A 26,675-nucleotide genomic window follows, 5' to 3' on the forward strand; every position below is an offset into this window, starting at 1 on the left:
GACAACCGAAAATGTCTCCTGAACTCACCAAATATCCCCTGGGGGGAAAAAGCCCTGTTGGGGTTCACCGAGGCGGAGCAGCTGTGCCAGGCTGGGGTGGAGTGGGACAGGACTCAGGGCCTGGAAATGGGGTGGGCCACTCAGGCTCAGAGTGAGCCCTGCCTTTTTTGGTGGCCTGGGACTCTTTGCCACAGGTGCAAATCCCACCCACCTTCCCCCAGCCCCCCTCTGGCTTTTGGGGTGGATCTGGGTCACCTACAGCTGGGAGCTGCAGACCCCGTGAAGGCTGCTGAGGCACAGGCTACGTGGTCGGCCGGGCGAGGCAGGTGAGGTGGGCGGGAGGGCACCCCAGAGCCCCGGAGGCCCGAGAGCGGGGTTGGGTTGACGTCCAATGAGCCTGGGACGAGCTGTCGAGTCTCCTGAAGCATAGCAGGTACACCTGTATATTCCCCTGTGGGTCCAAACACCCATGGCAGAAGGACAGGATGGGGCATTCCAGTCTCTCCCTGGGGACTGGGTTCCTGGGGAATTCAGGCTCAGTTCTGCCCACGGCCACTAGGAATTCCACACCTGGGCACTCAGCCTTTGATTCGATGCTCAAGGGAAAGTCAAGTTTCAAGCTGGAAAGATGGGAGGAGGCGGGTGATATCTAGAACGGAGTCCCCGAGCCCAGGACAAGCAGTGCGCCTGCCTCCCACCTTCCCCTGGGGCCGCGGCGCACGCTGCTGGTCGGGGCTGCGCTTTTACTTCTTCTTTTTTAAATGCCATATGGTGGGGGTCACATTTTATTCTTTTTCTATGTGAGTATCCCATTATTGCAGCACCGTATGTTAAATTTTTGTTTTTTGCTTGCTTGCTTGTTTTTGGGGAAGTGTCGCCTCTGGGGAATTTGGCCGTCAGGGCAGAGGTACAGCCCCTCTTCGCTGGGGTCACTCAGTGACAGGATGGTCCCTGCCTGGACATTTAAGGGGCAGCTTGCCTAGCAAAGCCCTCCCACTTTCTGGTCCTGTCCATCTGTGGAAACAACAACTGCTTGATCGCAGTCACACACGATTGATGTCTTCTGGAACGTTGGCTTCCCTGACTCAGTTTCCAGGTGAGCAAAGTCGCTCTCGTGAGTAAAATCCACCCTCCTGGCTCGCTTACTCCAGGTGCTGTCAGGAGCCAAGAAAGGCTTCTCACGGTTCAGGGAGGCTGAGAGGGCCCTCGGCCCCTCTGCTTGGCAGGGCCTCTTCCCAGAGCAGACCAGGGATGTGGGGGCAGAGGCAGCCGAGGGCCCGAACAGGGCGAGAAGAGGCCTGGGGGAGCTGAGACTGCTCCTCCCCGCGGGCCTACCGGGCGCCCCTGCGTGCTCTGATGGACAGAGAACCTCGGAAACCGTGGGGTCAGTGGTCCGCTGTCCAGGTGGCCTGCATGCATGTCACCTCCAGACATGAGTCAACAGGCCGGCAGGTACAAGAGAGCATGTGCATGGGGGTGGGGGCCACAATCCCCAATGCATTGGGGAGGTCATGGAAGTCACTTGCATGGTGGGGGTGAGAGCAGACGCTGAGGAGCTGGGGAGGAGGGGACGCAGACTCTGAAGAGAGTTTTCCTTGAAGGAAAGGAGAGGAAGGGGCAGAGCCGGGGGCAGGGGATGGAGTGGGGGTAGCAGGGTTAATGCTGACAGGAGGAGCCGGTACTGGGCTGTGGGGGACCACCTCTGGAGGGGCCGGTCTCTAAGGGCTGGTGGTGGGGGAGAGACCTTTCCCCTCTGACCCTCTGCCTGCTGCCCGCCCCTCCTGACCTCATGAAGGCTGCCTCCGGCTTTTCTCTCCTGCCCAGCGGTGGTCCCTCAGCCCTCTAGCCCTAAGCCCAGACCCCACATTGTCTGAGCCCCCCCCCAACCCCATGCCCAGTGGACTGGTCTGCACTTCTGCTGCTTTGCTTTGTATGTTCATAGGACATCAAATAGAGGCCAAAATGTGACTCTGGAAATACATCATGGAAATTACATTTGCTGTCAAGTGGAGCTTCCATAACAAGTGCAACTTGAAATGCTTCATCTAGACAGATCTGTGAAGTCATTTTTCAGGACATTTAGGGCCCCCAGAAGCTAAAGGAGGAGCTAATATCTGTACTTCCTTGATCAATTCCTTAACTTACACCAATCAGGAGAGCACTTGAATATTATACATTAGCTACCTGCAAACAAAACAATCTCTTGGCTCAGCCATGTCAAAACACAGCCAAGAATGTGCTCTCATCAGTTGTAATAGACGTTCCACACCAATGCAAGGTAGGGAGCCTGTATTTTATACATGATTGTTCTGTAACACATCACTTCTCTAATTAAAAACAAAAAGGCTCAATAAAAAAATTTATGTAAAACCCCCTCACGAAATTAAAAATGCACCTAAGGATAATTGCTGCTGTCCTTATTGGGAAGATAAAAATAAAGTCCTTAAATGTCAACTATTTAAAGAAAAAAGAAAACAGTTGGAAAGGTTGAAAAACAAGAGGTGAGGGCAGATCTGCGTGGGCCGGCTGTGGCCTTAGTGGGAGCGGACTTGATTTCTAAGAGAAGTCATCTTCTCCCAGTCCTGGGAGCCAGTCAAGGCTGCCCCAAGGGCAAGGTCTGGCTTCCCGGGGCTCTTTTGCTGCTCTGGCTCTGGCCCACTAGTCACCTGCCCCCCCTCCCCCCGCACCGTTCCCACGTGCTCACTTTAGAGGCGTCGCAGGGTGACGTGGTCCCGGGAGGGAAGGATCTGAGGGTGCAGCCCTTTGGCTGCACCTGGAACCCCAGGATCTACCCTGGGGCGGGGGGGAACCCATCCGGCTTCCCGGCCAGCATTCCCGACCCTGCCCTAGCAACTGCTAGTGGAGGAGATGGGACTTCATGAAGTCCCAGAAGTGTCCCCTAAGTGCTGCCACGGGGGGGGGGGGGGTCACTTCCTGAGTCCCGTGGCCGCTGGGCACTGCTGGGTTCTTGGGGTCCGACCTGACTCTCTCAAAGGTGAAGCCGTCGTGGGTTCGTCTACACCAGCGGTTCCGCCCGGGCTGTGGCCTCTCGGGACGCCGGGGTGTGGGTGGGTGTCCACCTTCGCAGCGTGGCCGGGGTGCGGTGTCCTTGGGCAGGACCGCGCCTGGGGGTCCCCCGGCCCCTCAAGCCAGTTCCGCATCACATAGAAGCAGATTTTTTTTTCCATTTCTTTAAATATGCAGGAAAACGTCCAGGAATGTGTGAAACAAGGGAAGATTGTGCTTTATCTAGGTCACAGCTTTGAGCGGAGTCGGTTTGGGAGAAGTCGCGTCACCCAGCGGGCTGGGCTTTGTCGGTGGCCAGAGGCGCTGCGACCGTACCCGGTCAGGGTCGCCCCCAGACCCCGCTGTGCACGCAGCACGCATCCGTCTTGCTTCGGAAGCTGGGGTGCGGCCGGGGTCCCAAGGCTCATTTCTGGTTGAACAGGGGGCGTCGGACCCAGCCAACTGGACTGAGCTCCTCGCTCTCCCCGGGCCCGAACCGCCCACTCACACGGCCCGCGCGGGGAGCCGCGGGAGGGAGCCCGGGGGCCCCACGGGGGGCATTCTCGGGCCAGGGCTGCCTTGCACCCGTAGCGCCGCGGGGCCTGGCCCCACCCAGAGGCGTGGCAGAACGGGGAGGGCGGGGAAGAGGCGTGGCTTATTTGGGGGCGGGGCTGGGAGGGGCGGAGGCAGACGTGTCAGGGGCGTGGCTCGACGTGGCGGCGGCCTCGGAGGGGCGGGGCGAATGCTGAGGGAGGCGAGGGCGGTGGCGGGGCTGGGAGGTGGGGGAGCTTTCTGGGCAGGGGGGGGCGAGCGCCCGCCTGGGGCTCTGGGATAGGGAGATGCGGGCAAGAAGGGGACCCAGGGAGAAGGGGACCCAGGGAGAAGGGGACCCAGCAGCCTCCCAGCGCTCTCTTTCCAGCAAGGGCCGCAGGTGGGTCGTGCAGTCCCCGGGAGCAGAGCGCCTGACCCCCTTGCCTTGAAGGCAGGGCAGCCCCTCTTGGCCGGGTGCCTGCGGCGGGCTCATTCGTTTGGCGCAGAGGCGGAAACCTGGTCTCCCAAGGAGTCGCACCGCGGACGCCCCCCTCGCCTCACCGCAGATGGGCGGGTTCGGACCTCGCGCAGCCGGCCCCAGGGCCCTGGGAGGCCGCCCTGGAGGGCGGTGCATGCGGAGCACGCTGGCAGGACAGCTGGCCCGTGCCAGGCGGCATGGAGGGCGGACACATCCAAGGGGTGAGGACCTGCGCCCGGTGCCCGCGCAGCTAAAGGGTCGGGGCTAGAGGGGCTCCGGAAGCCGCCTGCGCGCTCGGCGGGTTAGGCTGAGCGAACCTGGCCTCGGGGCTGGGGGGAGAGCGCCCGCCTGCATGGTGCGCGCAGCCCTGCGGAGGGACGCACGCGAGCGGAGTCCCTCGTCCCGGTCCCCCATGGCCACGCCCTCCCCAGGCGCGTGTGCCGCACTGGGCCCCTTGACTACGTCACCCGGCTACTTTGGCTAAATGACCTTTGAAGCCTGGCTTGCAGCCGGGTGAGCCTCCACTTCCCGGCGGCCCTCTCCTGTCCTTGCATTTGGAGCCGCAGATGGGCGGGTTCGGACCTGAGGGAGGAGGAGGCGGAGGACCAGTAGTAAGCCTCTGGAGGGCACAGGTAACGGTAAGACCCCAGAAATCCTGGCTGCCCTGTATCAAGGGCATAGGGTGTGTCCGGCTCTAACACACAAACCTCATTTAACCCTGCTGACAATCCTATGCGGAGGGTCCCACTATTATTCTCCTTTACCGGATCAGGAAACTGAGGCACACCCAGGGTCACACTGCCAGCAGGTACCCCGTTATCACCTCACACTCAATGAATACTGGTTGAACGAGTTGTTACAAAGACCCCAAGAAGCCCAGATGTTTTATTTCTAAGATTCTTTTCCAGATGTAATAATCTTTAGCTAAATGGCCAGCTTCACTGTAGTAGTTTCAGGTGTTAAGTTGGCCAGGTGATGGTGCCCAGTTCTGTTGGCGTGGACTTAAATCATTAACATGTGAATTTCATCTATGACTGATTGCATCTGAAGTCGGCCAAGGGGAGTGCCTTCCCACAATGAGTCACATTTAATCAGCTGGAGGCTTAAGAGGAGGAGTCAGAAGCCAGCTCAGCAGCTCAGCACACCTCAACGTGAGCCCACACGGACCCAGATGTTTGGGGAAGCAGAGAGGAAATGCCTAGGGGATGCCATTTTTTAATCCAGAAGCTGGAAGAGAGGGCCAGGGCACACTGCCACGCGCCAACACATCTTTTCTCCAAGGAACTGTGCATTTGTACTTAAATTGATCCGCTTTATAAAAGCCAGTCCATCTCTGATGTATTGCATTCCAGCAGCCTTAGCAAACTAAAGCATTCAGAGAGTCCGCTGGTGTTCAGTTAAGGGAATCTGGAAATTCCTCATTCCCAATCTCACTCACTTCAGGTGTCTGGGGAGCGGAGCTGCCTTCGTGCCAGGTGTCATCCTAGAGTGGCCGTGCACCCCTGGATCCAGTGCCTCTCTATTCTGGAGGTTTTTCCTCCAATGTCATGGGGGTGGGTCAGTGCAGTGGCCTCTCCTTATTGCCTTTTCCCTTATGATGTCGGTGTGGCCTGTCCTGAAATTGACCGAGGCCTATCTGACCTCTCCGTAGCTCTGGGAATTCTCAAGTTAAGCCATAAAGAGTTCGCCGTACTCTGAAACTGCTTACAAAGAAATCTCAGTTAGCACATAAACTGGCATAAATTAGCTAGCCAGTTTATATATTTTAACATATTGTCATTGCTGAAGAGCTCATGGGACAGGATTAAAATGCCCGGACCTTTTATAGCTAAAGAAAGCCTACCCAAAACTCACGATCTCATCTTACAACAAATAATATAAATATTTCTGGTGAAGGCATCTCAGCTCAGTAAACTCAAGGCTCGGGAGCACTAACAACTGGGCTTCTAAAGTATAGTTACACCTCACATGAATCCACCAAGTTAAATATTTTGATAAGCTCGAGATTTTTCTTCCGGTTGAATCATATGTTGGTATTAATTTCAATCGCTTTTCTGCCCTTTCCTTTAAAGTGAAATCATAGACGTAAGGATAGCTCACATATGTCCCCCCAAACCAACAGTATTTTCTGCTTTTTAAATTGAGAACTCAATAAATACCAGTGATAAAGGCATTTTATTTCTACTTTACTTTTACTGGAGATTTTAAAAAGAGAGAGAGAGAGAGAAAGTAATAAGAGCCCCTCAGGTAAATGAGGGTGAAAACTCCCAATTCCAGATTTGCTTTCTGTTAACCAAACCTCCATCTGCCGCGGAGAAGACAGAGGGTTACACAGGAACACAGCACACGTGCGATGGATTTACCAGGAACTCGTTATTAGTGCAGCATTTACAATCCAGAGCTTTCCCCAAAGCAGCATTGCCTGAGTGAGTGTGGGGTACACAGAACTTCTAATGCCCTCAAAGCCAGAAACATTTAACATGATAGTAGTAACATTTTGTTCTTTGAACTAGGAAGTAGTTACAGTGACAAGGTACAAAAAAATAATAAGCATGCGGCCCTTTATTTAGTTTTGCAAAGTCTCTGCTTATAGGTTCTGTATATTACATGACTGTGTTATACAAATACGTTTATTTACAAAAACATCCTAGCTGTGCAAACTTGTTGCTTTTTAAAAATTTATGGATAGTCCCATTTCTGCTCATCCCAAATATATATTTTTAAAGCATGCATAAAAATTAACTTTGGTGTGGGAAACTACTCTATGTGCTGTCACATACAGTGTTTTTATGTCTATATCTTATATTTACAAAAGTGTATCCATTTATAGAACCATACAGAAGTGTACATTTTAAAATCCAGAATGCGACAGTGGGATTACCAGGTCTCAGAAAACAAAGGAAGGGGTGAGCTACCACGAGGAAAACAACTAGAGAATCCCAGTATGTTAAAAAAGAAAACAGAAAAAGAAAGCTCATCTGGGTTAGCAAATTATTATACATAAATTTCATGACAGTGCAATAGGATTGATTAAATTGCCTTCCACACATGCCTCCCTGTTGGCTCGTGTGGAAATTCATTGGCTTTTTGTCCAGCATGCTACTTTCAAATGTACAATGCTATAGTATCAAAATGTTTTGGCAAAAAAGATCTTGAAAGGAATCATGGAGTTTTGACAAAAATAGAAATCTGTAATAAAGCTAAATAACACTAAAATAAAAGGAAATATTATAGTATCTGCTTTACAATTTGTATAGTCACACTTGTGTATTTCTCTGTTCACTTCTAGTCTCCGTAATGAAAAATATTTTTATACAAAACATACTAAAATTCTGGAATCATACATGTTTTACATGCTTTCATACATTTTGCCTCTCTCTCTCTCTCTCACATCCCTCTCTACCACATACTCTCTTCTAACTCATGCTTACTTCATTTAGCAGGTATTGAGCAGAAACAGTAAACACTATGTAATAACAATAGCAACAAAGTAAAAAACAAAAACCAAACCAAACAGCTTTACTGAACGCTATTAATCCAGTCTTCAGCACTTACTTAGCATCAAGCCTCAAACAACACAGCAACACGTTACATTCTTTTGTGAAAGCAGCTGTTGCAGACTGTCACAAGTATGTTTTTTTAAGGAAACTCCCACTCGTGCCTAAGGGGTGTGGCCTTTAGGAAGTCTCCTTGGCTGTGGGTGGGATGGCTTTGGTGGAACTTCCATTCTGTGCCTTGTAGCTGGCGAGGCTGGGAGGGTGGGGGGTCCTGAAGCTCTTGGCTCCTTGGCTGGAGGGGCTGGGGGAGGCGGGGGAGGGCGGGGAGGAGGAGGAGGAGGAGGAGGAAGGCAGCGCCGCTCGGCCATTCTGAGTCTGCAGCGGGAACGAGACGTGGTGGCCTCTCCCTGGATGAGCGGGGCCCGGAAACTTTAAGGAGCCGTTAGAGACAGAAGGGATGAGGGAGGCAGGGTGAGCAGGCCGTCCTGTTTGGGGGCTGAGAGGGTTAGAAGCAGGAACTGAGGGTTTAGCAGCAGGTGGGTTGGGGGGGTTAGGGTTGTCGCCACCAGAAGAGGGCAGAGAACTGCTTTTCCCAGAGCTGGGAGAAAGGGCTGGAATCTTAGAGGCGGGCAAGGAGGGGGAAGGAGGCTTATAGTCCCCGCCAGATTTCTTAGCACTTCCATTAGCCTGCAAACAGAGACGGTGGAGACAGGGTATCAGGAAGCTGGTCGCCAGTGCGCGGGGGCCTGTGACACAGCCTTTCCGAGAATACTTAAATAAAAAAGGAACACCAAACCAAAACAAAACAGTTCAGGCCTGAGCTAAGTCCTGCCCTGCTCTAGGGGACCTGCAAGAAACCCCCAAGCAGGCAAGCGAGGGCTGTGCAGGACAGGAAAAAGGGAGAGTGATATTTGTGAGGCTGCCCCATCACCGGCCCCCGCCTCCACGAGCCGGACCACCGTGAATGGAGAGGACCCAGGGGTGGGGGCTCTGATGGGGAGTTAATGTGCTTCCAGTGCAAGGGGGTCAGTGGCTGGGTTGGGGTTAGGTGGTTTTAAGGGTGTCCCCAGGGGGTCTCCTGGATCACAGCATTCACCAAGGAAAAGTCAACTGGCCTGGCACCGAGTGTGTTAAGAGCTAAAATCTGGAGTCACAAAAGAAAAGATGTTTTATTGCAAGCATGCAAAAGTGGGGTGAAAGTTTAACAGAGGCTTTTAGACTTTCTTCGTGCCCCCAGATCCAGGATGCCTACTTAAACCGTATCTCACAGAGAAAATCTGTTATTTGGTATAAGCTAAACCAGTGGCTTGCTTCTCAACAGCGACACGTCCATCCGCAATGGGGTTTAAGGTAAAACTACCTGACGATACTGGCGGGGGTCCTGCAGTTTGGACTGTTTTCCGGGCTTGTCCAGGTTGCCGGGTCTGGTCTTGGAGCTCATGGGCACCGGCATCCTGCTTGTCTGCGGGGTCCCGCCGGGGCCCTGTGGGTGGGGGGTGGACAGCAAGAGAGAGAAGAGAAGAGAAGGACAAGCACATGAGTCCGCTGTCGCCGAGGCCGCCCCACTGTGAGCAGAGAAGCTCAGTGTGAGAAGCCACGCCCCTGCATGCAGGACAGACCCCGGAGGCACATCCGGAGACACCGCTGTGGTTAATGGGAAGAATCAAACAACCAACCGCTCCACTACTGATCAAACGGATTTTAATGTGAGCGTCAGAGCAATCATTTCACGCAGCCAACGGTGGGCCCCGAGTCCGCGCACGTACCCAACACCAATCAGCCACAGAGGTCAAAACAGAGCCAACGAGCTGTTAGACACCGAGCTGTCGTCGCTCTGAAGGTGAGGGAGAAAGGAGAAGAGACAGGGATCGTGGCGAACAGACAAAAAAAAAAAAAAAGATGATAACGAGCCACCTGAAAGGAAGCAAGTCAATCACAAGACACCTCTTGCTAATGGCGATTATGGCAGGTTTAGGAAAGCAGCTGGGGCTTTTCACATTCCAGAACACCAAGGTACCTTGCGAGAAGCTGCAGGTATTGACGTGGGGGGGTCGGGGGCAGTGGGGACTTCATCGGAGACTAGCAGGGCTCGGGGAGAGGCCTCGTGGGCCCCGCAGTCCCCGTGGGGCAGGGCTCGGGGGCTGATCTCACTGATGGTGTCCTCCAGCTGCCGGATGGTCTGCTCCAGGCTGTCCAGCGTGCGGTACGCGTTCTTCCTGATCTCGTCCGTCCTCGACCCCTCGGGGCCGGGCAGCTCGCGTCTCCGGAGCACGTGCTGGGGCACGTCTTCGGGATGCGACCCGGTGATCTCAAAGCGCTTGGCTTCCTTGTGCTGCTTCAAGGTGCCATCCTCCTCCTCCTCCTCGTACACCACCACCTGCAGAGTCTTTTTGCCCGTCTTGGTGCCCGTGCGGATGGCCTGCGTGAGGGCGGCGAGCTGCTTTTTAGGGAACTTGAATTTGAACTTTCTCTTGGGGTTTTCAAATGGGTCATCCGGGGCCTCACCCTTGCTTTCGGAGCCTGGAGAATCCGCGGGGCCCACGGGGCTCGGCTCGGGCTCGTGGCTCTCCTGCGCTCCCAGGGGCTGGGCTTCTGCGGGACGCGGAAGCAGCTGCAACGTGCGCCCTGCCCGCGGGGAGGCCACCTGCTCGTGGCCCGGCCGGGCGGCCTGACCCGGGGCCACCGCGTCGCCATTCTCCTCCTCCTCCTCCTCTTCTATCTTTTCCTCCGTCATCATCTTCTCCAACTCCTCCTCACACTCCTCAAATATGGTGGAGAGCCTCTTGTATGCAGACCGGATGTCCATGGGCTCATCGAAAATGATCACCACGGGCTTCTTATCCAGGCACACGACGGGGGCGTCGCCGTGGGGGCCGCCCGGCCGGGAGGCCGCCTCTCGCGGGCCGTCGATGGTGATGGTCTGCACGTCGTCCCCCTTGGCGCTCACGATGTCCCGGACCTCGCCGCTGGACAGGACCTGCACGGCCGTCCTGGTGATCATGAAGGCGATGTTGTCGGCGCGGGCGCCCTCTTCCGCCCCGTCCCCGCCCGGGCTCACGCCGGCGCCCCGCGCACCCTTGGGTCTCAGCACCACGCGGCCGAAGTCGGCCCCGGAAAGCTCCCGATCTTGGGGCGTGAGGTCGTGGGTGCCCAGATCCGCCGGTCTCGAGGGAGGGGGCGGGGGGCCCTTTCCGGCATGCCCGGGTCCCGGCCCGTTCATCAGCCTCGTCTCTCCGTCCTTCAGCCTCGGATTCTCAGCGGCAGGTACAGGGCTCGGCAGTCCTGAGCCCTGGGGCCCTCGGCTTGCTTCATCTTCTAGTGAACTAATGCCAGGGAGACCAGAAGGGACCTTACACACGCTCTTCTGGGGACAGTCTCTGCCGCCCCCGAGGACACGCTGATCGGACGTGGCGTTTTCCTTCACCAGGATGCTGGCTTTATACCCTGATGCTCCGGGCACATCAGCGGCGCTGCTGTCCGGTCCTCCTTCCCACTTGTCCGGAGGGCGCTCGCTAGACCACAGCGCCCCCGCAGTGACCTGGAGGGAAGCGGGAGGAAGCCACAGGCATTAATCAGAAATTTCAGGATCTGCAAAGGAAGGTAATTCATCGGCACGGTATGCCGCGGGGCACAGAGCAAACTCACCTTTCGGGATTCCGTTTGGGGGCCGTTTTCATACTCAACGCCAGATTTCCGAACCTCTTCGTGGAAAATTTCCAAGTTCTGGCAGAACAGTGTAGGACACGTTACTCCACAAAACCACATCCCCCCCCAGAGTGGACGACAACTAAGCTGCTCCTCTAATCACACTTCCAAAACATGCTGGGCCAAGCACATTTTTCACACACCAGTCCCAAAGCCTATGGCGCCGTTTACCTTGGGCTGCTTTGTTCTCCAACTGCCAAAAATGCCCTGTGTCTGTACAAGATGAAAACCCGATTAGGAAAATATTTCAAGTATTTAAAATTCTGTGGGGGAGTAGTTAAGAGAATAAAGGGACCCATTCTCTAGCCTCACAACCTCTTTTTAACATCAGAGTGTGCAAGATCTGAAACCTGAAGAATGGCAGGGTCAGGTAAGAACCACAATGTATTGGCAAGTGGAAGACTTTGATTCTGATATCGATTTGCTACTTGACTGTTATTTTCGGTCAGTCATTTCACCTCTCTGGGTCTCTGATTTACCTGCATGCTTAGGAACTGGACCTGGAGACAGTTCATGTTCTTTCCAGCTAGTTATTTCACCTTTCTCTGCTTACTTCATGGAAACTGACCTAGCAAGGCTTCTGCATTGGTTAGGAGCAGAACTCTGAGATGAGAAAACATTATATCTCCCCAGTCAAATGACAGATTCAAAACGTCCTTGCAGTTTGTACTGTACATTTAAAGGGTCAAAATAACCTTCAAACTAATAAATAGTCAGGATGGTCAAATCCAAATTTAGGGTGAGAATGCTGCCAAATTATAAGCTAAATACTTACACAAACAGGTATCACATGCTAAAACGGTGCCGACTTATGGCTCAGCTTTCCGTCTCTATACTCTCTGCTCAGTGGGCAGGTACTTTCTGAGGGTCTCTCCATGAGTCAGAACTTAAGGGTCCGACAGTCAGGGCCCAGGATGGAGAGGGTCACCACAGCCTTTTCAGGCCTGGCACCCCTTTCACTTCAGACCCTGCCGTAACCCCACCCGCCACAGTGCCATGGCCGCGCCCAGCACAGCCGCCCTTTCTTACTGTGACGCTCCAGGAAGAGGAGGTGACGACAGCAGGGTGGGCTACCTGCTGTCCCACCACACGACCAAGCACAAGAGTCCCCGCACAGCCCGAGCCCGCAGCCCTGCTGCCTTGGGGGGAGGTGGAAAGGACGCTCAGACGCACTCCAGGAATAACGGACAACAGAACTGAATTAATCACGTGAAGGTGCTGGAGAACGCATGAGAGGCACCAGCCATCTGACTCCTGTTTCCCTTTCCACCATTCTGCAAAGTCCCCAGAGAAGTGCTGTGCCTCAGCTGCTGCCACTGAACAACACAGCTTCTCCTCTGGGGTTTTAAATTTAGACTCTAAAACCACCAGCACATCAAGGAAAAGGCTTTGAGAAGAAAAATTAAATGAGATCTCGGCCTGCTGTCTGAACCCCAAGCATGGAGATGAGTGGATCACGCCAGGACAGGAGTGAGAATTTACCCTCTGAATCACATCAGGGGCTGGCATGGAGGCTAAAGTAGATGCAGGCTCCCCCTGGCCTGGGTGGGTGGGGGGCAGCATCGGTTCTGAGTGGACAGGCCCCCTCTCCCCCATATCCTCATTAACCATTTCAAAGGCCACTCTGCGATATGTGTATTTTAAAACTGATTTGGTTGCAGAAACATTCCGATGGAAAATCCTGGAGATAAAGATGCCATTTTTATCACTGAGCTTGAAAAAGAAATGAAGGTTTCAAAGCAAGTACCTAACCTTATCCCGAGTAATCTGACTACCTTCTCCATGTGATTTCACAATGATTTATTTCTTTATAGTTGTGGATAGTCATGAATCTAAATGAAAGCTAATTAAGCCTCTTGAACATCTAAGTATAGCCCTGAGATTTAGATTGTTGGGACAACTCATAAAACATACTCAGTATGCATATGGACAAAAAGCTAGAATTAAAGACATGTTATAGGACAACCGCAAAAAAGTGAAGTGCTAGGCTGGAACTTTATAATGACAGGAGAAAATTTCAAGAAACCATCTGATTTATGGAAACAGATGAATGGCCTCGGAAGAGACTAACAGTGACAATAATCTGAGAGCAGGTTTGATAGTCGTGGCTATTATGAGGCATAAATATTCAGAATAAGCATCTGTGATTAAACCCTTTATTATCAATCTAATAAAGACCTGCTTATTAACTGAGGGGCCCTTAGCCAGGCTGAATGGGGTATGAACAGAATAGAGGTATCTAATTGCAGGGTAAGGCACCTCATGCAATGTTCTTGCCAATCAGAAAATTCTACAGTGAGACGATGGTTGTTCCAGAGGGATGTTTGAGAAATCCCAACTTTCCAGTCGATATTTTAAATAGAAATTGTCACGCTGCCCCAGAGCATGGCATGAACTCAGGATACGCCAGGTGCTTCCAAGGGTTGGTTTTTATAAGGCCACATAAGGAAATGCTACAAACTGAAGTGGCAATGTATTTTCAGTATGATTTAGCAATAATAATCTTTCCCTGTGCACAGAGACAGCCCCCAATCCCGTTCACAGTTTCACGTGGCAGGCATGTTAAACTAGTCCCCAGATTTATGATCCTACATCGAACTCACTGAGTGTTTGTGCTGGAGGGTGAGGTCCCTGATACAGGGACTGAAGCTCGGAGGAACTACCAGGCCATGTTAAAGACTGATTTGTTCGCCTTTACGTAAAGGAAGCGAGAACTTCTGAGTCCTGAAATACAAGTTTCTAGTTAAAAATGTTAGGCCTGGAGTTGGTCCCTGTCAGCTTTCTATCTGGCAATTTCGATGCAGCCTCTGGCTCTGACTCAATTTGAAGTTCAAGCCTTTAGGCTGACATCTTTTCCTTATGTTTCAGAGTCTGGCCATCTTTTCTGAAGCATTAGAATGCTGCCAAGCCTATTTTTCACCAGAGCTAGTAACTTTTGGGAACTAGTACTACTTAATAGAAGTTCTGTTTGGCATCCTTAAGCACAGCCTTGTGTGGCCTCCGACACATGGACAGCCTGCACTGCATTTCCAAGGCCTCTTCCCTATGGTTAAGGTAGGTTTTTCATCCAGAAGACATGCTAAAAATGAGAAGAACCCTGACCTGCTGGGTTGCTGTCTCTGTTTTCCTCTGTGGGTGCTCTAGAAGATCTCGACAGGCATTTGCCCTTTAGTCGGGATGCTACTGTCTAAATTCTGTGCAGACCACACCGTGTGCCTGGCACAGCAGCACACTCTGGAAACCGGAGCCCTTCGGCTCCGACAGAAACCTAAACCGGGGCCTGGGTGGGTTACGAGAGCGGGAGGAGGCGGGAGGCACAGGAGGATGAGCACAGGAGAGCTGGTTAGTGTCCGAGGAGGAGAGGGGCAGTGAGGGCCGCGTGGCAGAGGCGCGGGTGCCACGTTACCTTCCTGTCCTTGGGTGGGGCCGTGGGCCCAGGCCTAGCGTCCTTTACGTGCCTGTCGGGCCGAGACTGCTCAGCAGCACTGTGTGCGTTTGCGTCCGTAAAGGAACACTTCTGGAATGCCTGAGGAATTAAAATAGGAGGTTAACACCGGCCCTAGGGGTGCCGGGCTGGCAGGAGGGAGGCGGGGGCCAGAGCAGCGCTGTGGGGGCCGGCCCGGGAGCAGCTCCTGCGGGACCCTCTCCGCACCCGGCCTCCTGCGGGCAACGCCTCCGGCCCCTCCTCGGCCATGCCACCTCGCAGCGAGCAGAGCCCTCGGAAGTGCCACCCTCACCTCCCAGCTGCTGGGGAAGCGGAGTCGGGCTCAGTGGGCCACTGCACTTTGAATGGGAACGAATTAAAACAAAGCAAGAAGCTCCCTTGCCTCTGTTTTTTCTTCACTCTTTTCTTTTTTATGGGCCAGCTATATTACAATTCCAGGAAAAAGCTCATGCATGAGATGTTTTAAACCTTCAGGGTGTGAAATAAAAGCAGTCCTTACCAGTCATACTGTGAAATGGTAACAGGTATTATCATGCTCTCAGCTTGTTCTGGGTGAAAGTGATGGGCATTTGCAGCTGTGTCGCCGGGGGCTTAGGGGGGCTGCCCAAGCCCCAAGACTCATCTCTGGAAGTGGAGCATGTGTGCAGTGAGGCAGGGAGCTGGTGCCAGCCCAGAGGGACACACGAAAGAGTCAGGCTGGGGCTACCAGGCAGAGAGGGAGCTGGGCCCTGGAGAGGACATGGGCAGCAGGAGCATAGGAGCAGGAGGGATGGGTGGCCCAGGGACCCCGTTTATTGAGATCAGTGCTTCTCAGCCTGGCTACAGATCTCCTGGCTTAAGAAAAACTCTGTCACCCAGAGAATAATTAAGTTGAAATCTCTCGGCTGTAGGGCTTGGTTTTAGGTTTTTAAATTTCCCAAATAATTCTAACCTGCAGCCAGATTAAAAACTACTTATTTAAATGAATCATTTTAAATAATTGCCTGATGTTTTCCTTATGTCAAATATTGTCACTCGGAAATGACTCTGCAGACCAAAAGGACGGCCTGTGTCTCCCCTAAATTGAGATTTCAGTTCTGGTCCTGGCACACAAATATAGCTGGAGAGGAGAACCTTCTCTGAGCTCCACTCCCACCACTGGGTCCTACTGCTCAGTTCCTGCCACCTGGCCTCTGTGTTAAGCCTCAGGCACACCTGTCCCACCTGCCCCACGCCTCTCCTGACCCCAGAGCACTGCCCGCTGAGGCCATGGTCCTTCGCCTCTGGGCTGGCAGCTCCTGGGTATCGGGGTCCTGTGGTCTCTTTGGATGCCTAGGGATGCTGAGCTTTCCTGTGTGACGAGGGGCTGTGGTTGCTCCTTGTCCAGCCCCTGGTCTAATTCCAGAGACAAAGGAACTGGCAGGGCCACTGCCATCGGCTGAGTCTCTGATTTGCAGGCTGAGTCCCTATACGAGCAGGAGGCTCACGGGGTTGGTAGATTCACGAGGGGTTGGTAGCACCTCATTCACCTGTTATCTAACCACCAAAACCAGGGCAGGAGGCCAGACGCTCCACCCTTTGTAAATAAATAAAGCTTGATGTCAAAAAGGGTATCCAAGTCATGCGGACTTCAGTGGAGGGAAAGACCCTCACGGGCTGGGCTGGAAGGCCGAGGTACGGAGGAACGATTGTCTTGGAGGACCAGTGTGGGCTGATCCACAGGTGAAGATCCCTACTTCTGGGGTTATCAGCAGAGCCTCACCTTGCACGGATTTAAAACAACCTGGTGCTCTGCCGTCCAGTTGAGCCATGATCAGTTCCTGCCATAATCTGGGGGCGGCAGAAACTACAACAAATGGCCCCAAGCCCATCTGCACAGCCAGGACAAGCAGCAGCCTCAGCAATAAGCAGCCTTGAGAAGCCCGTGTCCTTGGCCGGAGGGTCCTCAAGCTTTAGCAGGAATGAGACTGCCACGCTCTCAAAGGTTCTAGGAGCCACCTAACTTCCTGAATCTGTGGCTCCTATGAATTAAACTCTCCAGCCCATCTCAACAGCTGTGAACAATCTGATTGGGCAAGTCTGTGAGTTGACGCACGGTTCGAAGGGGATCATGGATGTGACACATCCACCAGCTGCCCTGTTTTCCCCATGACATCCAAGCAGCCCGATGCTGGCATTGCCACGGAAACCACATTAGGACAGCTGCAGTGAAAATGATGTGGTTTAAAGGATCTCCCCACTGCAAAGGAAGAGGGCAGGCCCACAGGCTCACACAAAGCTTCGGTATGATGCACAGGTGGGAAGGCTGTGGCCTGCTGAGTGGCAGACAAATTCAGTAATAAGCACGGGTCAGAATGAAATCCTGTATGAACAGATTTTGGTCTAGGAATTGTGTAAATGGCTCTGCTGAGACAAGTTCTTAGGACATAAAGCTGGGCCAGATTCACATTCATGATACTCAGATATCGCTCAAATATGCCCCCTTTCTATGACCTATGCATGGATTGTATCAATTAGTGAAAATATAAAATCTAACACTAACAAATAAAGCATCATTCCCCAAATAGGCAAGGGAAAAATGTGAACACAATTATTCAGCTGTTCAGATGATGTGAAAAGATGGTTTTGACACCGAAGAGGACCCTAGTGTGGCTAGAAGAGAGCACGGGATCCAGGGGCAGCCCCTCTAAGTGTCAAAGTCCACCTCGAGTGCGCCTCACCCAGTCCTCATCTACAGGAGAGGATGGCGGTACTTCTAATTTCCTTTTTAAAAACTGCTTTTAGGATGCTGTCAAGTGGTTCAAGACTGAATGAAAAAGCAGTATGTCCTGCCAGATAGTGTTATGAAATCTCTCAGCTGGAACCTTCCTGAGTTGCTCTGTGAATTGGTCGTTCCTCACACAGGTTTTAAAGGTGCCCGAGCTTGGTGGGCGCCCTCTTGGAGCAGCGGAGGCCAAGGTTGGAGGCCAAGGCTGGAAGACACAGCCTAAACACCGCAGGCCCCCAGGACCTCTGCCGGGCCCCTTGCCCGGAGGGAGTCCCAGATGGAAAGGCAGGGAGCTCTTGCTGGTCACCTCAGCCACGTACCTGCAGTTCTGCCATTATCTTGTCTCCCTCTTCTTCTTCATCGTCCTCATCATCCTTCGAGGAGGTGGTGACCGGTGGTGTGGTCTGGGTCCAGGCAGGGGCAGGCTCCTCTGTGGCACATTTTGTGGCTCTAGCTTGAGGGGTTGGTCCGGCATCTTCACTGCTGGCCTGTGGAAAATTCAAACCACAGACACTGGCTCCCCGTCCCCAGATGCTGGCAAACAGAGTGACAGGTCATAAGAAGAACTTATGCCCCCAGCTGCCTAGTATGCTGGCTTCCTAGGGCTCTAATTTTAGCCAAAAGGCTATTTTATCTCCTTACATTTAGTCTGGATTCTGTTTGCCCAAGTCACCATTTTGATGAATAGATTGAAGAACTATAGTAAGATTGTAGCTCCCTGACATTTGGAGCATTCAAGAAAGGCCCTCCCGTACATTTACCATAAAAGAAAAACTTGCAAAGTGGAAGTTAAAGTTCCTTTAACCCTCTCCATACGGACTCCCACAGCTGCGTCAGCCAATCCCAGCCATCCTTAAAAGGTGGCTTTCCGGTGGCTTCTCCCTCCACACCCCCGTTCTCACGAGGCCCTGCTGGGGAAGTGGCCCGGGTTTGCCATCTGCGCTGCTACAGCCAGAAGTCCAGAAACAACTGCCCTCACGGGGTGCAGGCTGGTGGGACAAGCTCGGCTTCCCATCTAGGCTGCTCCCTGGAGATGGAGATGGGCTGCCTCAGCACCTTTCTTCTCTGCCTCACTACGTTTTACGTCCCGAACAAGGATGGGGACAAGCTCGCTGGAGAGACCGCGTGAACCCAAAGACCCTTCTCCCGGGGCCGAGCCCACCAGACCTTCGCAGCGGCGCTCTCCTTCCTGCACGTGTACACCACGTCGCCCGACCGCGTGGTCGTGAGCCCGGATCCCGGCAGGTAGCTCCGCCGCGGGGGTGGGGGGGGAGGAGGCGGGGACCTGCCCCCCAGTTTCTCCAAGTCCTGTTCCGCATTTGGAGACTCTTCTGGAAAACAGCGCACCACTGCAAGATGTCTCACGGCCCGAATGGCCGGAACATCCAGCATATTTCCACAAGCTTTAGAAAGCTCTCTATTCTTTCCGGAGTATTGAGCCTGGACCCCGACTGTCTGGACGTAAATCCCAGAAAGATCCTGTACTAGGTGCTTTCCTCTCTGAGCCTCAGTCTAATAACATGTACAATAAATAAAACCCTCTGCAGGGCGGTGCCACGGTGGCTCGGTGGCAGAATTCTTGCCTGCCATGCCAGAGACCCGGGTTCAATTCCCGGAGCCTGCCCATGTAAAAAAAAAAAAAAGAAAAATCCACTGCACCCGGCTCTAAGTTCTCAGCGGCTTAATATGCATAAAGGTGCCTGGGTGCGCTGTGGACGCCCTGTAAGTATGAGCTGTCATCATGGAATGAACTTACTGTGTGGAAAGATGACAGACCAGAGCCTAAAGGCCAGTCCAGGCCCGCAGTGCTGGCCTCCAGGGCCTGCCCCTTTCAGGTGGAAATTAACTAATATTAGCAGGAGGGTGTTGGACCAGAATCTTTTTGGTGAGGGCAGGAGAAAGCTTGTTCAGAGGAGATTTTTTGAGGAGTTCCTACTTCAAATTATAATGAAGATCTGGGGAGCCCGTCAGGGTTACCGGCGCGTGATGACGTGCAGTGGGCCTGCCCCTGGCTCTTGCCCGGGGGAGCTGGGCTAGTGGGCCACACGCTGGTCCAAAAGGGCCACGGCCCATGCCACCTCCAAATGCCATGTCAGCTCCTGCACCCTCCGGGGATGTGCTCAGGCCCTGTTTTAAGTGCAGGCCTCCTTTGCTCCCAGCTGGTTCTGTGAAGTGTCATACAACTGAGGGGAGAGCAGAGGCTGGGAAGTGGAATTTTCCTTTATGAGGCCTGGTCCTCACCTCCTAGCAAAGAGCACTGGTCCTTAGAGGCATTACAAAGTTGTAGCAAGGCTGCGGAGAACCTGAGGATCTGCTCCTCCAGCCTTTCCATGGCCTGTGATCCTCGAGAAGTGAGAATCTGGTCACACCAACCAACATGTGTCTGTGGGTGGCACATTGGGCCCTGAGGCCGGCCGGCCCAGGCTGCACAGATGTCCGCAGTGGGTCCACATCCTACCTGGGCGCTCCGGCTTGTCCACCGCGGGATCCCCCTGTGGCAAGGGGCTGGCGGCCGGCGGCACCTCCAGGTTTGGAATTGACTTCATGATATTGGCCTGAGCTTCTTCTAGGAGTTTCTCAAACTCTTTCCCGTTATAGTGGTCCAGGTTTTGCCTTTTCTCTTCCCATTTCCTTTCTGCTTTCTGGATTTAAATAGCAAATGAAGAAAGATTAAAAAGCAGAGAGAGAAGCTAACAAAGAGATGACAGAAATTTCCTGGAAGATTGGGGAGGAGGCGTAACTGATAAGGTGTGAGTAAAAGACCTGCGATGGTTTTAAGAAATGGTTCTTTGGCTTATACTCAAAGCACAAGCAACAACAAAAAAATAGATAAATGGGACCTCATCAAAATGGATAACTTGGGTTTCTCAAAGGACTTTGAGCATCCTTTTAGCATGAAGTAAAAAGACAACCTATGCAATGAGAGAAAATATTTGGAAAAGTACACATCTGCTAAAGGATTAATACCCAGTATATATAAAGAAACCCTTCAACTTGACAACAAGAAGACAAACAATTCAATTTGAAAATGGGCAAAAGACTTGACCACACATCTCTCTAAAGAATATATACAAATGGCCAGAAAGCACACGAAATGAGGCTCAACATCATTAGCCAGCAGGGTTGGGGTTAGGAAAGCCACAGTGAGATATTTCACACCCATTAGAATGGCTGCCATTAAAAAAAAAAAAAGAAAGAAAAATAACAAATGTTGGAGAGGCTGTGGAGAAACAGGAATACTCATTCTTTGTTGGTGGGAACATAAAATGGTGCAGCTGCTATGGAAGACACTTTGGCAGTTCCCCAGAAAGCTGAGTGTAGAATTACCATATGACAATCCCACTACTAGGCGTATACCCAAAAGAAATGAACCAGGGACTTGAATAGGTATTTGCACACTGATGTTCGTAGCGGCATTATTCACAATTGTCAAAAGGTGGAAGTAACTCAAGGATCAATCAACGGATGAATGGATAAACAAATATGGTATATACATGCAATGGAATATTATCTAGCTGCAAAAAGGAATGAAGTTGTGATACATGCGACAACATGGACGAACCTCAAAGACGTCAGGTTGAGTGAAATAAGCTAAACACAAAATACTGTATGATCTCACTGACTTAAAAAAATTAGAAGCAGCAATTTAAAAATTTCTAATTTAATTTCTAATTTTAAAATGAGAAGCAAACCAGGGGACAGGTGGGGTTGGGGACAGGAAGTTAAGTTTAAAATGTCCAGGACTCCTACGTGGAATGGCAGAAATGTATTGGTAATGGAGGGTAGTGGTAACAACACAACATTGTGAACACAATTAACAGCACTGAATATATATGTGAATATGATTAAAGGGGAAATGTTAGATTATACATATGGTAACAGAATAGATTTTAAAAAAAAATCCATGGGTCTATTCAACACTAACAGTGAATCCTAAGTCAAGCCATGGATTTAATGAATAGTGTAGGTGAAAAACGTGCTCTCATCAATTGTAAGAAATATCCCATACAAATACTCGGTGTTGCTGGTGGGGAGGCATATCATGCATTAAGTACAGGGAATTCTGTACTTAATGCATGATTTCTTATAAACCCAAACTTCTCTTATCAAGAAGAAAAAAAGAAACCCATTCATTCACTAAATTATTACTATTTACTATCCATGTCTACTAATGGTAAATAAATACTCTTTCAACAGTACTACAACCAACAGAAACAAAAGCAAGAACACTCATTAGGAACCGAGAATTCTGCACTCTGGTTCCAGTTCTACCAAATCATTGCTATATGATTTCTCGTCCTCTTTCCCTTACTTATAAAACAAGGGGGTTAGTGGATGACCTGTAAGTGCCATCAAGCTCTACGACAGGGGAGATGCAAAAAATATGAAACATGTATTTGTAAACATCTGTACATTGTTTTAAAGAACATTTTCCCTGTGACTTGAGAAATGGCACAGTAATCCCTCCAGGAGGGCAGAGTGGAAATTAGCTCCCGGATCAGTGAAGAGGATCCTGAGATCACCAGATCACCACATATTAGGGCCCAGGGAAGGGAGGGATTTGCCCAAGATTTCCCGTATGTAAACGACGCCCAGTGCCATGACCATTCTCATCCTCTTTAACTCTTTTTCATTGCATTTATCATCTCCTGCATCTACATGTTCCATGGAGGTTGGTTTCCAGAGGCCATAGTGTTGGCCCTTTCGTTCTCTGCCTACCACTGGGGCTCTGATGCCTGACCAGTCGGGCTCAGTGCCACCGGCTGACGCTCACCCCGTTAGTCATTGGCAGAACCGGCAGGAAGACCCAGGCCTTGTTATGCAGACCGGGCATTTGCTTGGGTGACTCCTAAGTCCCCTTCAAGACTTCAAATGCACACACCACAACGGGAAGTTGTGCTCAGTGTGCATCTGTTAAACAAACAAGACACGCAATGGCATCCTTCGAGTATGGAGATGACAGTGGGGGAGACATGGGTTCTCCAGAGGTAATGGGTTTGCTGGCCTCTGCCCTGGCCAGCCCGACCAGGCACTGGTAAAGAACCTCACTCACCCGATGACATGTCCACCCCCCCTCCAGGGATATAGTATTTTGAGGAGCTGCCTTGGATCAGGGATGCAGCCGTTGGCCTTGGAACAGAGAGTTTTTTAGTGTTCAGAGGCCGCGTGGCCTTGACCACAGCCTCAGCAGTTTGAAGAGGTCACCAGAACATACTCAACTGGAGAGGAAGGAAGGGGCAGGAGCCAGGATGCTGGGCACAGAGGAGTGAGTGGAGGAGAAGGTGTGGGAACGAGGGAGCAGAGATCTGGGGATGCAGAATGGGTTACCCCAGGGTTGATTCCAGCTCCCGGGAAAAAGAATATTTAAAAACCTCTATGTGTATGACCATAAAAGCTAGCTTTCTCTTATAATTTTGACTGCTGCTGTCTTTTATTCTTAGTCCCCTGTAATAACTTCCCATCCGGCTCCCTTATTCTAGAGCCCCCCACCTTACTCAATTCTTCATACTGCTTCCAGATTAATCTCCTGGAGATGCCCCTTTAGTCACTGGCCAAAAGCTGCAGCTCTGTCTGATACCTACAGAGGAAACCGAGGTATCTTGGACTGGTTTTCAAGCCTTTCCGAATCTATTTCCAGCCTATTTTTCCAGCCTTGGTTCTCCTGTCTCGTTCTAGCCAGAAGGGTCTCAGGCCTTGCTCCCTGGGCCCGGGAATGCCCTCCCCACCCCCTCTTCTTACCCAAATACTATGTCTCCTTCAAGTCGGTGGGAAACCCTCACAGGCCCGCTTCCCAGCCACACTGTGTGGGCCCCTGCACTGGTGGGGGTGGGTGGGTGGGTGGGGGACAGGGGCCCAGGACTCTACCTCGATGGATACCGCCCTGGCCCTGGCCCTGGCGCCATGGATTTCCTCGACGAGCAAGCTCTGCACGCTGGATCCGTTCAGGGGCATCTGCTGGGACGGGGGTGCCTGCGCAGGCGATGGAGCGGAGCCCCCTTCCTGAAGGCGGGCGGGCGGGCTGGCGGGGAGGGGGCCGCTCCCCTGCGGCGGGGGCTGGGCCTGGCTCGGCGGGGTCGGGGACGGCTGCGGGGGCTGCACAGCCACCGGCCGGGCCGTGAGGCCACTCAGGGGCACCGCCACCAGCTTGCCGTCGGCCGCCTCCTCCTGGCCCCCCAGGACCTCCGCGGCGGTGGCCTTCTCCATGGCCACGTACTGCGCGGCTTGGGCGGCGTCGGCGCCTTTCAGGAGCCCGTCGGTGACGTGCCTACAAGAGACCACCGGGGCTTTGCATTAGCTGCGGAGACACGCCACGTCGCCCTGCCACAGCCCTGCGCTCCTACCATGTGCCCTACAGAGCTGGGCAAGACACTGCTCCAAAGTTAAAGCATTCTAAGGCTGTTTCCACAGCAGCTCCCCAAAGCCCCAGGTCTCGCTGGCAGCTGCTTTCTGAGCCGTTTGTCCATCTGTGCCCCTGGTGCAGTGGAAGGACAGGCATGTGTTTAATACCAGCCGCCATGTCCTCGCCATGTCATGTCAGAGCAATCCTGCACCTTTCTGGGCCTCAGATACTTTGCTGTACAATGTAATGATGACGAAGACGGCAGATGGTGATGATGAGGTGAAGCCTTCCTCAGGGGTTATCACTGACGTCATAAAGTGACGCGCAACCCAGCGTCAAGCCTCCTACGTATGAAAGTTCCTTTGGGCAATTTCAACCTCCAGGACCAAATCTATCCTACTTGATCCACCACGTGACTTAGGCCCTGCCCTGTCTCCCGCTCCCTTCCTTCCGGACACAAGTCACCAGGCCTGGTCTCCGGCTCTGCCCCCCTCACGCCATCTACATCTTCACGTGCCCAGAGGGCAGCCCCGGGTGGCTAGGCCTCCGCCCCGCACACTTCGGTCTCTTCCCCTGCCCCTAAGCTGCTCTGTTCTGTGACCACCACTGGCTTTGTCTCCCCTGATCAGTGTGACCTCCTTCGGGCGTGCGCATCCCTCCCTTCCTCTCTGAGTCCTCTGCGGCGCCCAAGTATGTACCTTATATGCAGAAAATGCTAAGAAGAAATTAATTTAATTAGTAGAAAAGCCTGTGATGGCAGTTAAAATTTTTTTTTTAAGTTACTGGTTTTATGTATCATTCTTACCACTGAGTATTTTCCAGTCGAAAAGTCCCATGACATTCAAAACACACAATCCTATTTTTTTTTTTAGAACTTGCATTCCTTGAATACAAGAAAAATACTGAGCTTCATCATTCTATGCTGTTTCTAAAAGTTTCCCTTCACTGTTTTTCAGGAAAGAGAAGCGAGATGGGAGGTGTCAGGTGCCAGCCTGCTGTCTACTTCAGATGCACCTAATAAGAGGAGTGTATGTGAAATTTCGGGCTTGGGTTCCTGCATTTGGGTCCATGGGAGCTCAATGAAAAATTCTTTTAACAGATTTTTATCCTAATGGAAGAAAATAAATCATTTTGGCAATTTAAAACGCATGAATGTAAATTTAACACAGACACAGTTGCTTCCTACACTCAGTCTGACATGGACTTACAGGAGAAGGTGATTTTTGTTTTAATTCAGAATTTCCCGGACATCCTAGAATTCATACAGGTGATGATAAGCTTGCTTTGTAGCGTTACCATTTTAAAATGGGGCTCTTCCTTGAGGCCTTTCATGACTAGAAAAACCTAAGTTGCTCCTATGGTTTGTAATTTGTCTAAAATTTAACTGCTACTTGCAAAGACTTCTTTTAGAAATCTGGCCAAATGATTATAGATATTGATTAAAATTCACCTAGGAAGTAACATAAGAATTTATGTATCACCTCTGTTTGTGATCTGCTGTCAAACCTGGTCCACGTTCTCAAAGGTTCTGCCCAGTTTCTCAGTTCTATTAAAAAACGGAAAACTCAGGGGCTGCGGAGGAGGGGAGCTGGTTGACCGGTGTGAGCTGCCTGATGGGTTCAGCCCAGGCTAGAGCAACGCCTCCTAACGCTGCACTGTCTGCCTGGTTGGAGTCTGTGACCCGACTGGGCAAGACTAGGGTAGGGAGAGCCTATCTCTTGGCTGTGAGATAAGGAAGACAAAACCCAACAAGAAAACCCTTTGGAGTCAAACCATGGGTTCATTCCCCAGCCTAACTTCTCACTTGCAATGAAGTGCCCAAGGCTCAGGTTCTGCCTATAAGGAGGGAACAGCTGCACCTGTGTGGGGTCACGTGGCGCTGGGCGCTGGTGCCTGCAGCAGGCAGCTACTGCCTTTAGCGGAGGGGAGCACCCCTAATCCAGGGCAGGGCACCAGCGAGGCGAGCTGTCACTGCGGGTACTGCCGGCAACTCAGAGCTGCAGCCGTCGGTGTCGGCATTTTATACAGAGGCACAGCGTCGGGTATTTTAGCCTTTCATCCTTCCTCACTGTGACCCCATTTCCTGGGGCGGGGTGCCTGGCCCACGCTTGGGGGTTCCCTTCGCTTCCCCAGGCAGGCTCAACAACCCCCCAGCCACTCTTTCAGTGTCAATTTAAGCAAGGCCTGGCTTCTATTCATTCTCGGCGACATGAACTCGTCTACGCCCCTGAAATGAAGGAGGCGGATAAAATATTCTCAACTGCTCAACTTCAAAATGCTATTAAAAAAAAGAAACAAAACAAATACCTTCAGATGTTTTTAAAAAATGCTTACGGTGTTTACTGACTTTAAGCCCCAAATGCGCAAAATCTGAACCTTAGGTCAGGCTGGAATGAAAGTTCAAGGGCGGGGGTTGAAGAGCCGGGACGAGCCGCAGCCGCCCCAGGGGACACGGAAGAAAGAGCTGGTAAATCGCGAGGATGGAGACGGGGTCACGAGGGCTGGACGACCCCAGTCTCCACGGTCTCCCCCACCCCACGGCCTGCACCTTCCCATCTTTTCCCCCGCACCCGGCCCTGCCCCCGCACCCCCTCCCCTGCGCCCCCGTGCCCCGTGCTGCGCCCCACCCCTGCGGCCCTGCGTTCGAATTTGCGCCTCCCGCCCCTGCCACCCGCACCCCGGGCCCTGCGTCCCAGTCCCCCGCGCTATGCCCCACCCCTGCGGCCCTGCGTTCGAATTTGCGCCTCCCGCCCCTGCCACCCGCACCCCGGGCCCTGCGTCCCAGTCCCCCGCGCTGCGCCCCACCCCTGTGGCCCTGCGTTCGAATCTGCGCCTCCCGGCCCTGTGTCCCAGTCCCCTGCACTTCGCCCCCGCGCCTCCCGCCCCCGCGCCCCGCACCCCGGGCCATGCGTCCCACTCCCCCGCGC

At 52.5% G+C, this 26,675-nt stretch overlaps 1 protein-coding gene and 1 long non-coding RNA gene across 23 annotated transcripts in view; one reads left to right on the forward strand and one right to left on the reverse strand.

Annotated features, from left to right (window-relative positions):
- The first annotated feature begins 3,774 nt into the window (after positions 1–3,774).
- LOC143677652 (uncharacterized) lies at positions 3,775–24,878 on the forward strand. The gene is made up of 3 exons (XR_013172776.1): positions 3,775–3,937; positions 4,044–4,236; positions 24,705–24,878. It is a non-coding gene; the product is annotated as an uncharacterized LOC143677652 (long non-coding RNA).
- KIAA1217 (KIAA1217 ortholog) overlaps positions 6,560–26,675 on the reverse strand; it is a 425,610-nt gene continuing 405,494 nt past the window's right edge. For 14 of the 22 annotated variants that reach the window (XM_077153831.1, XM_077153731.1, XM_077153709.1 and 11 more), the window contains 10 exons: positions 23,274–23,673; positions 19,867–20,050; positions 18,576–18,739; positions 17,729–17,896; positions 14,624–14,743; positions 11,389–11,430; positions 11,158–11,235; positions 9,530–11,050; positions 8,873–8,995; positions 6,560–8,199 (listed from right to left, as the gene is read on the reverse strand). In XM_077153831.1, the coding sequence (XP_077009946.1) occupies positions 7,693–8,199; positions 8,873–8,995; positions 9,530–11,050; positions 11,158–11,235; positions 11,389–11,430; positions 14,624–14,743; positions 17,729–17,896; positions 18,576–18,739; positions 19,867–20,050; positions 23,274–23,673 (3,307 nt within the window). In that variant the 3' untranslated portion in view covers positions 6,560–7,692. The remainder of the gene's footprint in view (positions 8,200–8,872; positions 8,996–9,529; positions 11,051–11,157; positions 11,236–11,388; positions 11,431–14,623; positions 14,744–17,728; positions 17,897–18,575; positions 18,740–19,866; positions 20,051–23,273; positions 23,674–26,675) is intronic. The other 8 variants (XM_077153751.1, XM_077153710.1, XM_077153892.1 and 5 more) reach the window with 2 other exon arrangements.

The sequence above is a fragment of the Tamandua tetradactyla genome, chromosome 1 (genome assembly GCF_023851605.1).
Source record: "Tamandua tetradactyla isolate mTamTet1 chromosome 1, mTamTet1.pri, whole genome shotgun sequence".
In the NCBI taxonomy this organism is placed as follows: Eukaryota; Metazoa; Chordata; class Mammalia; order Pilosa; family Myrmecophagidae; genus Tamandua; species Tamandua tetradactyla.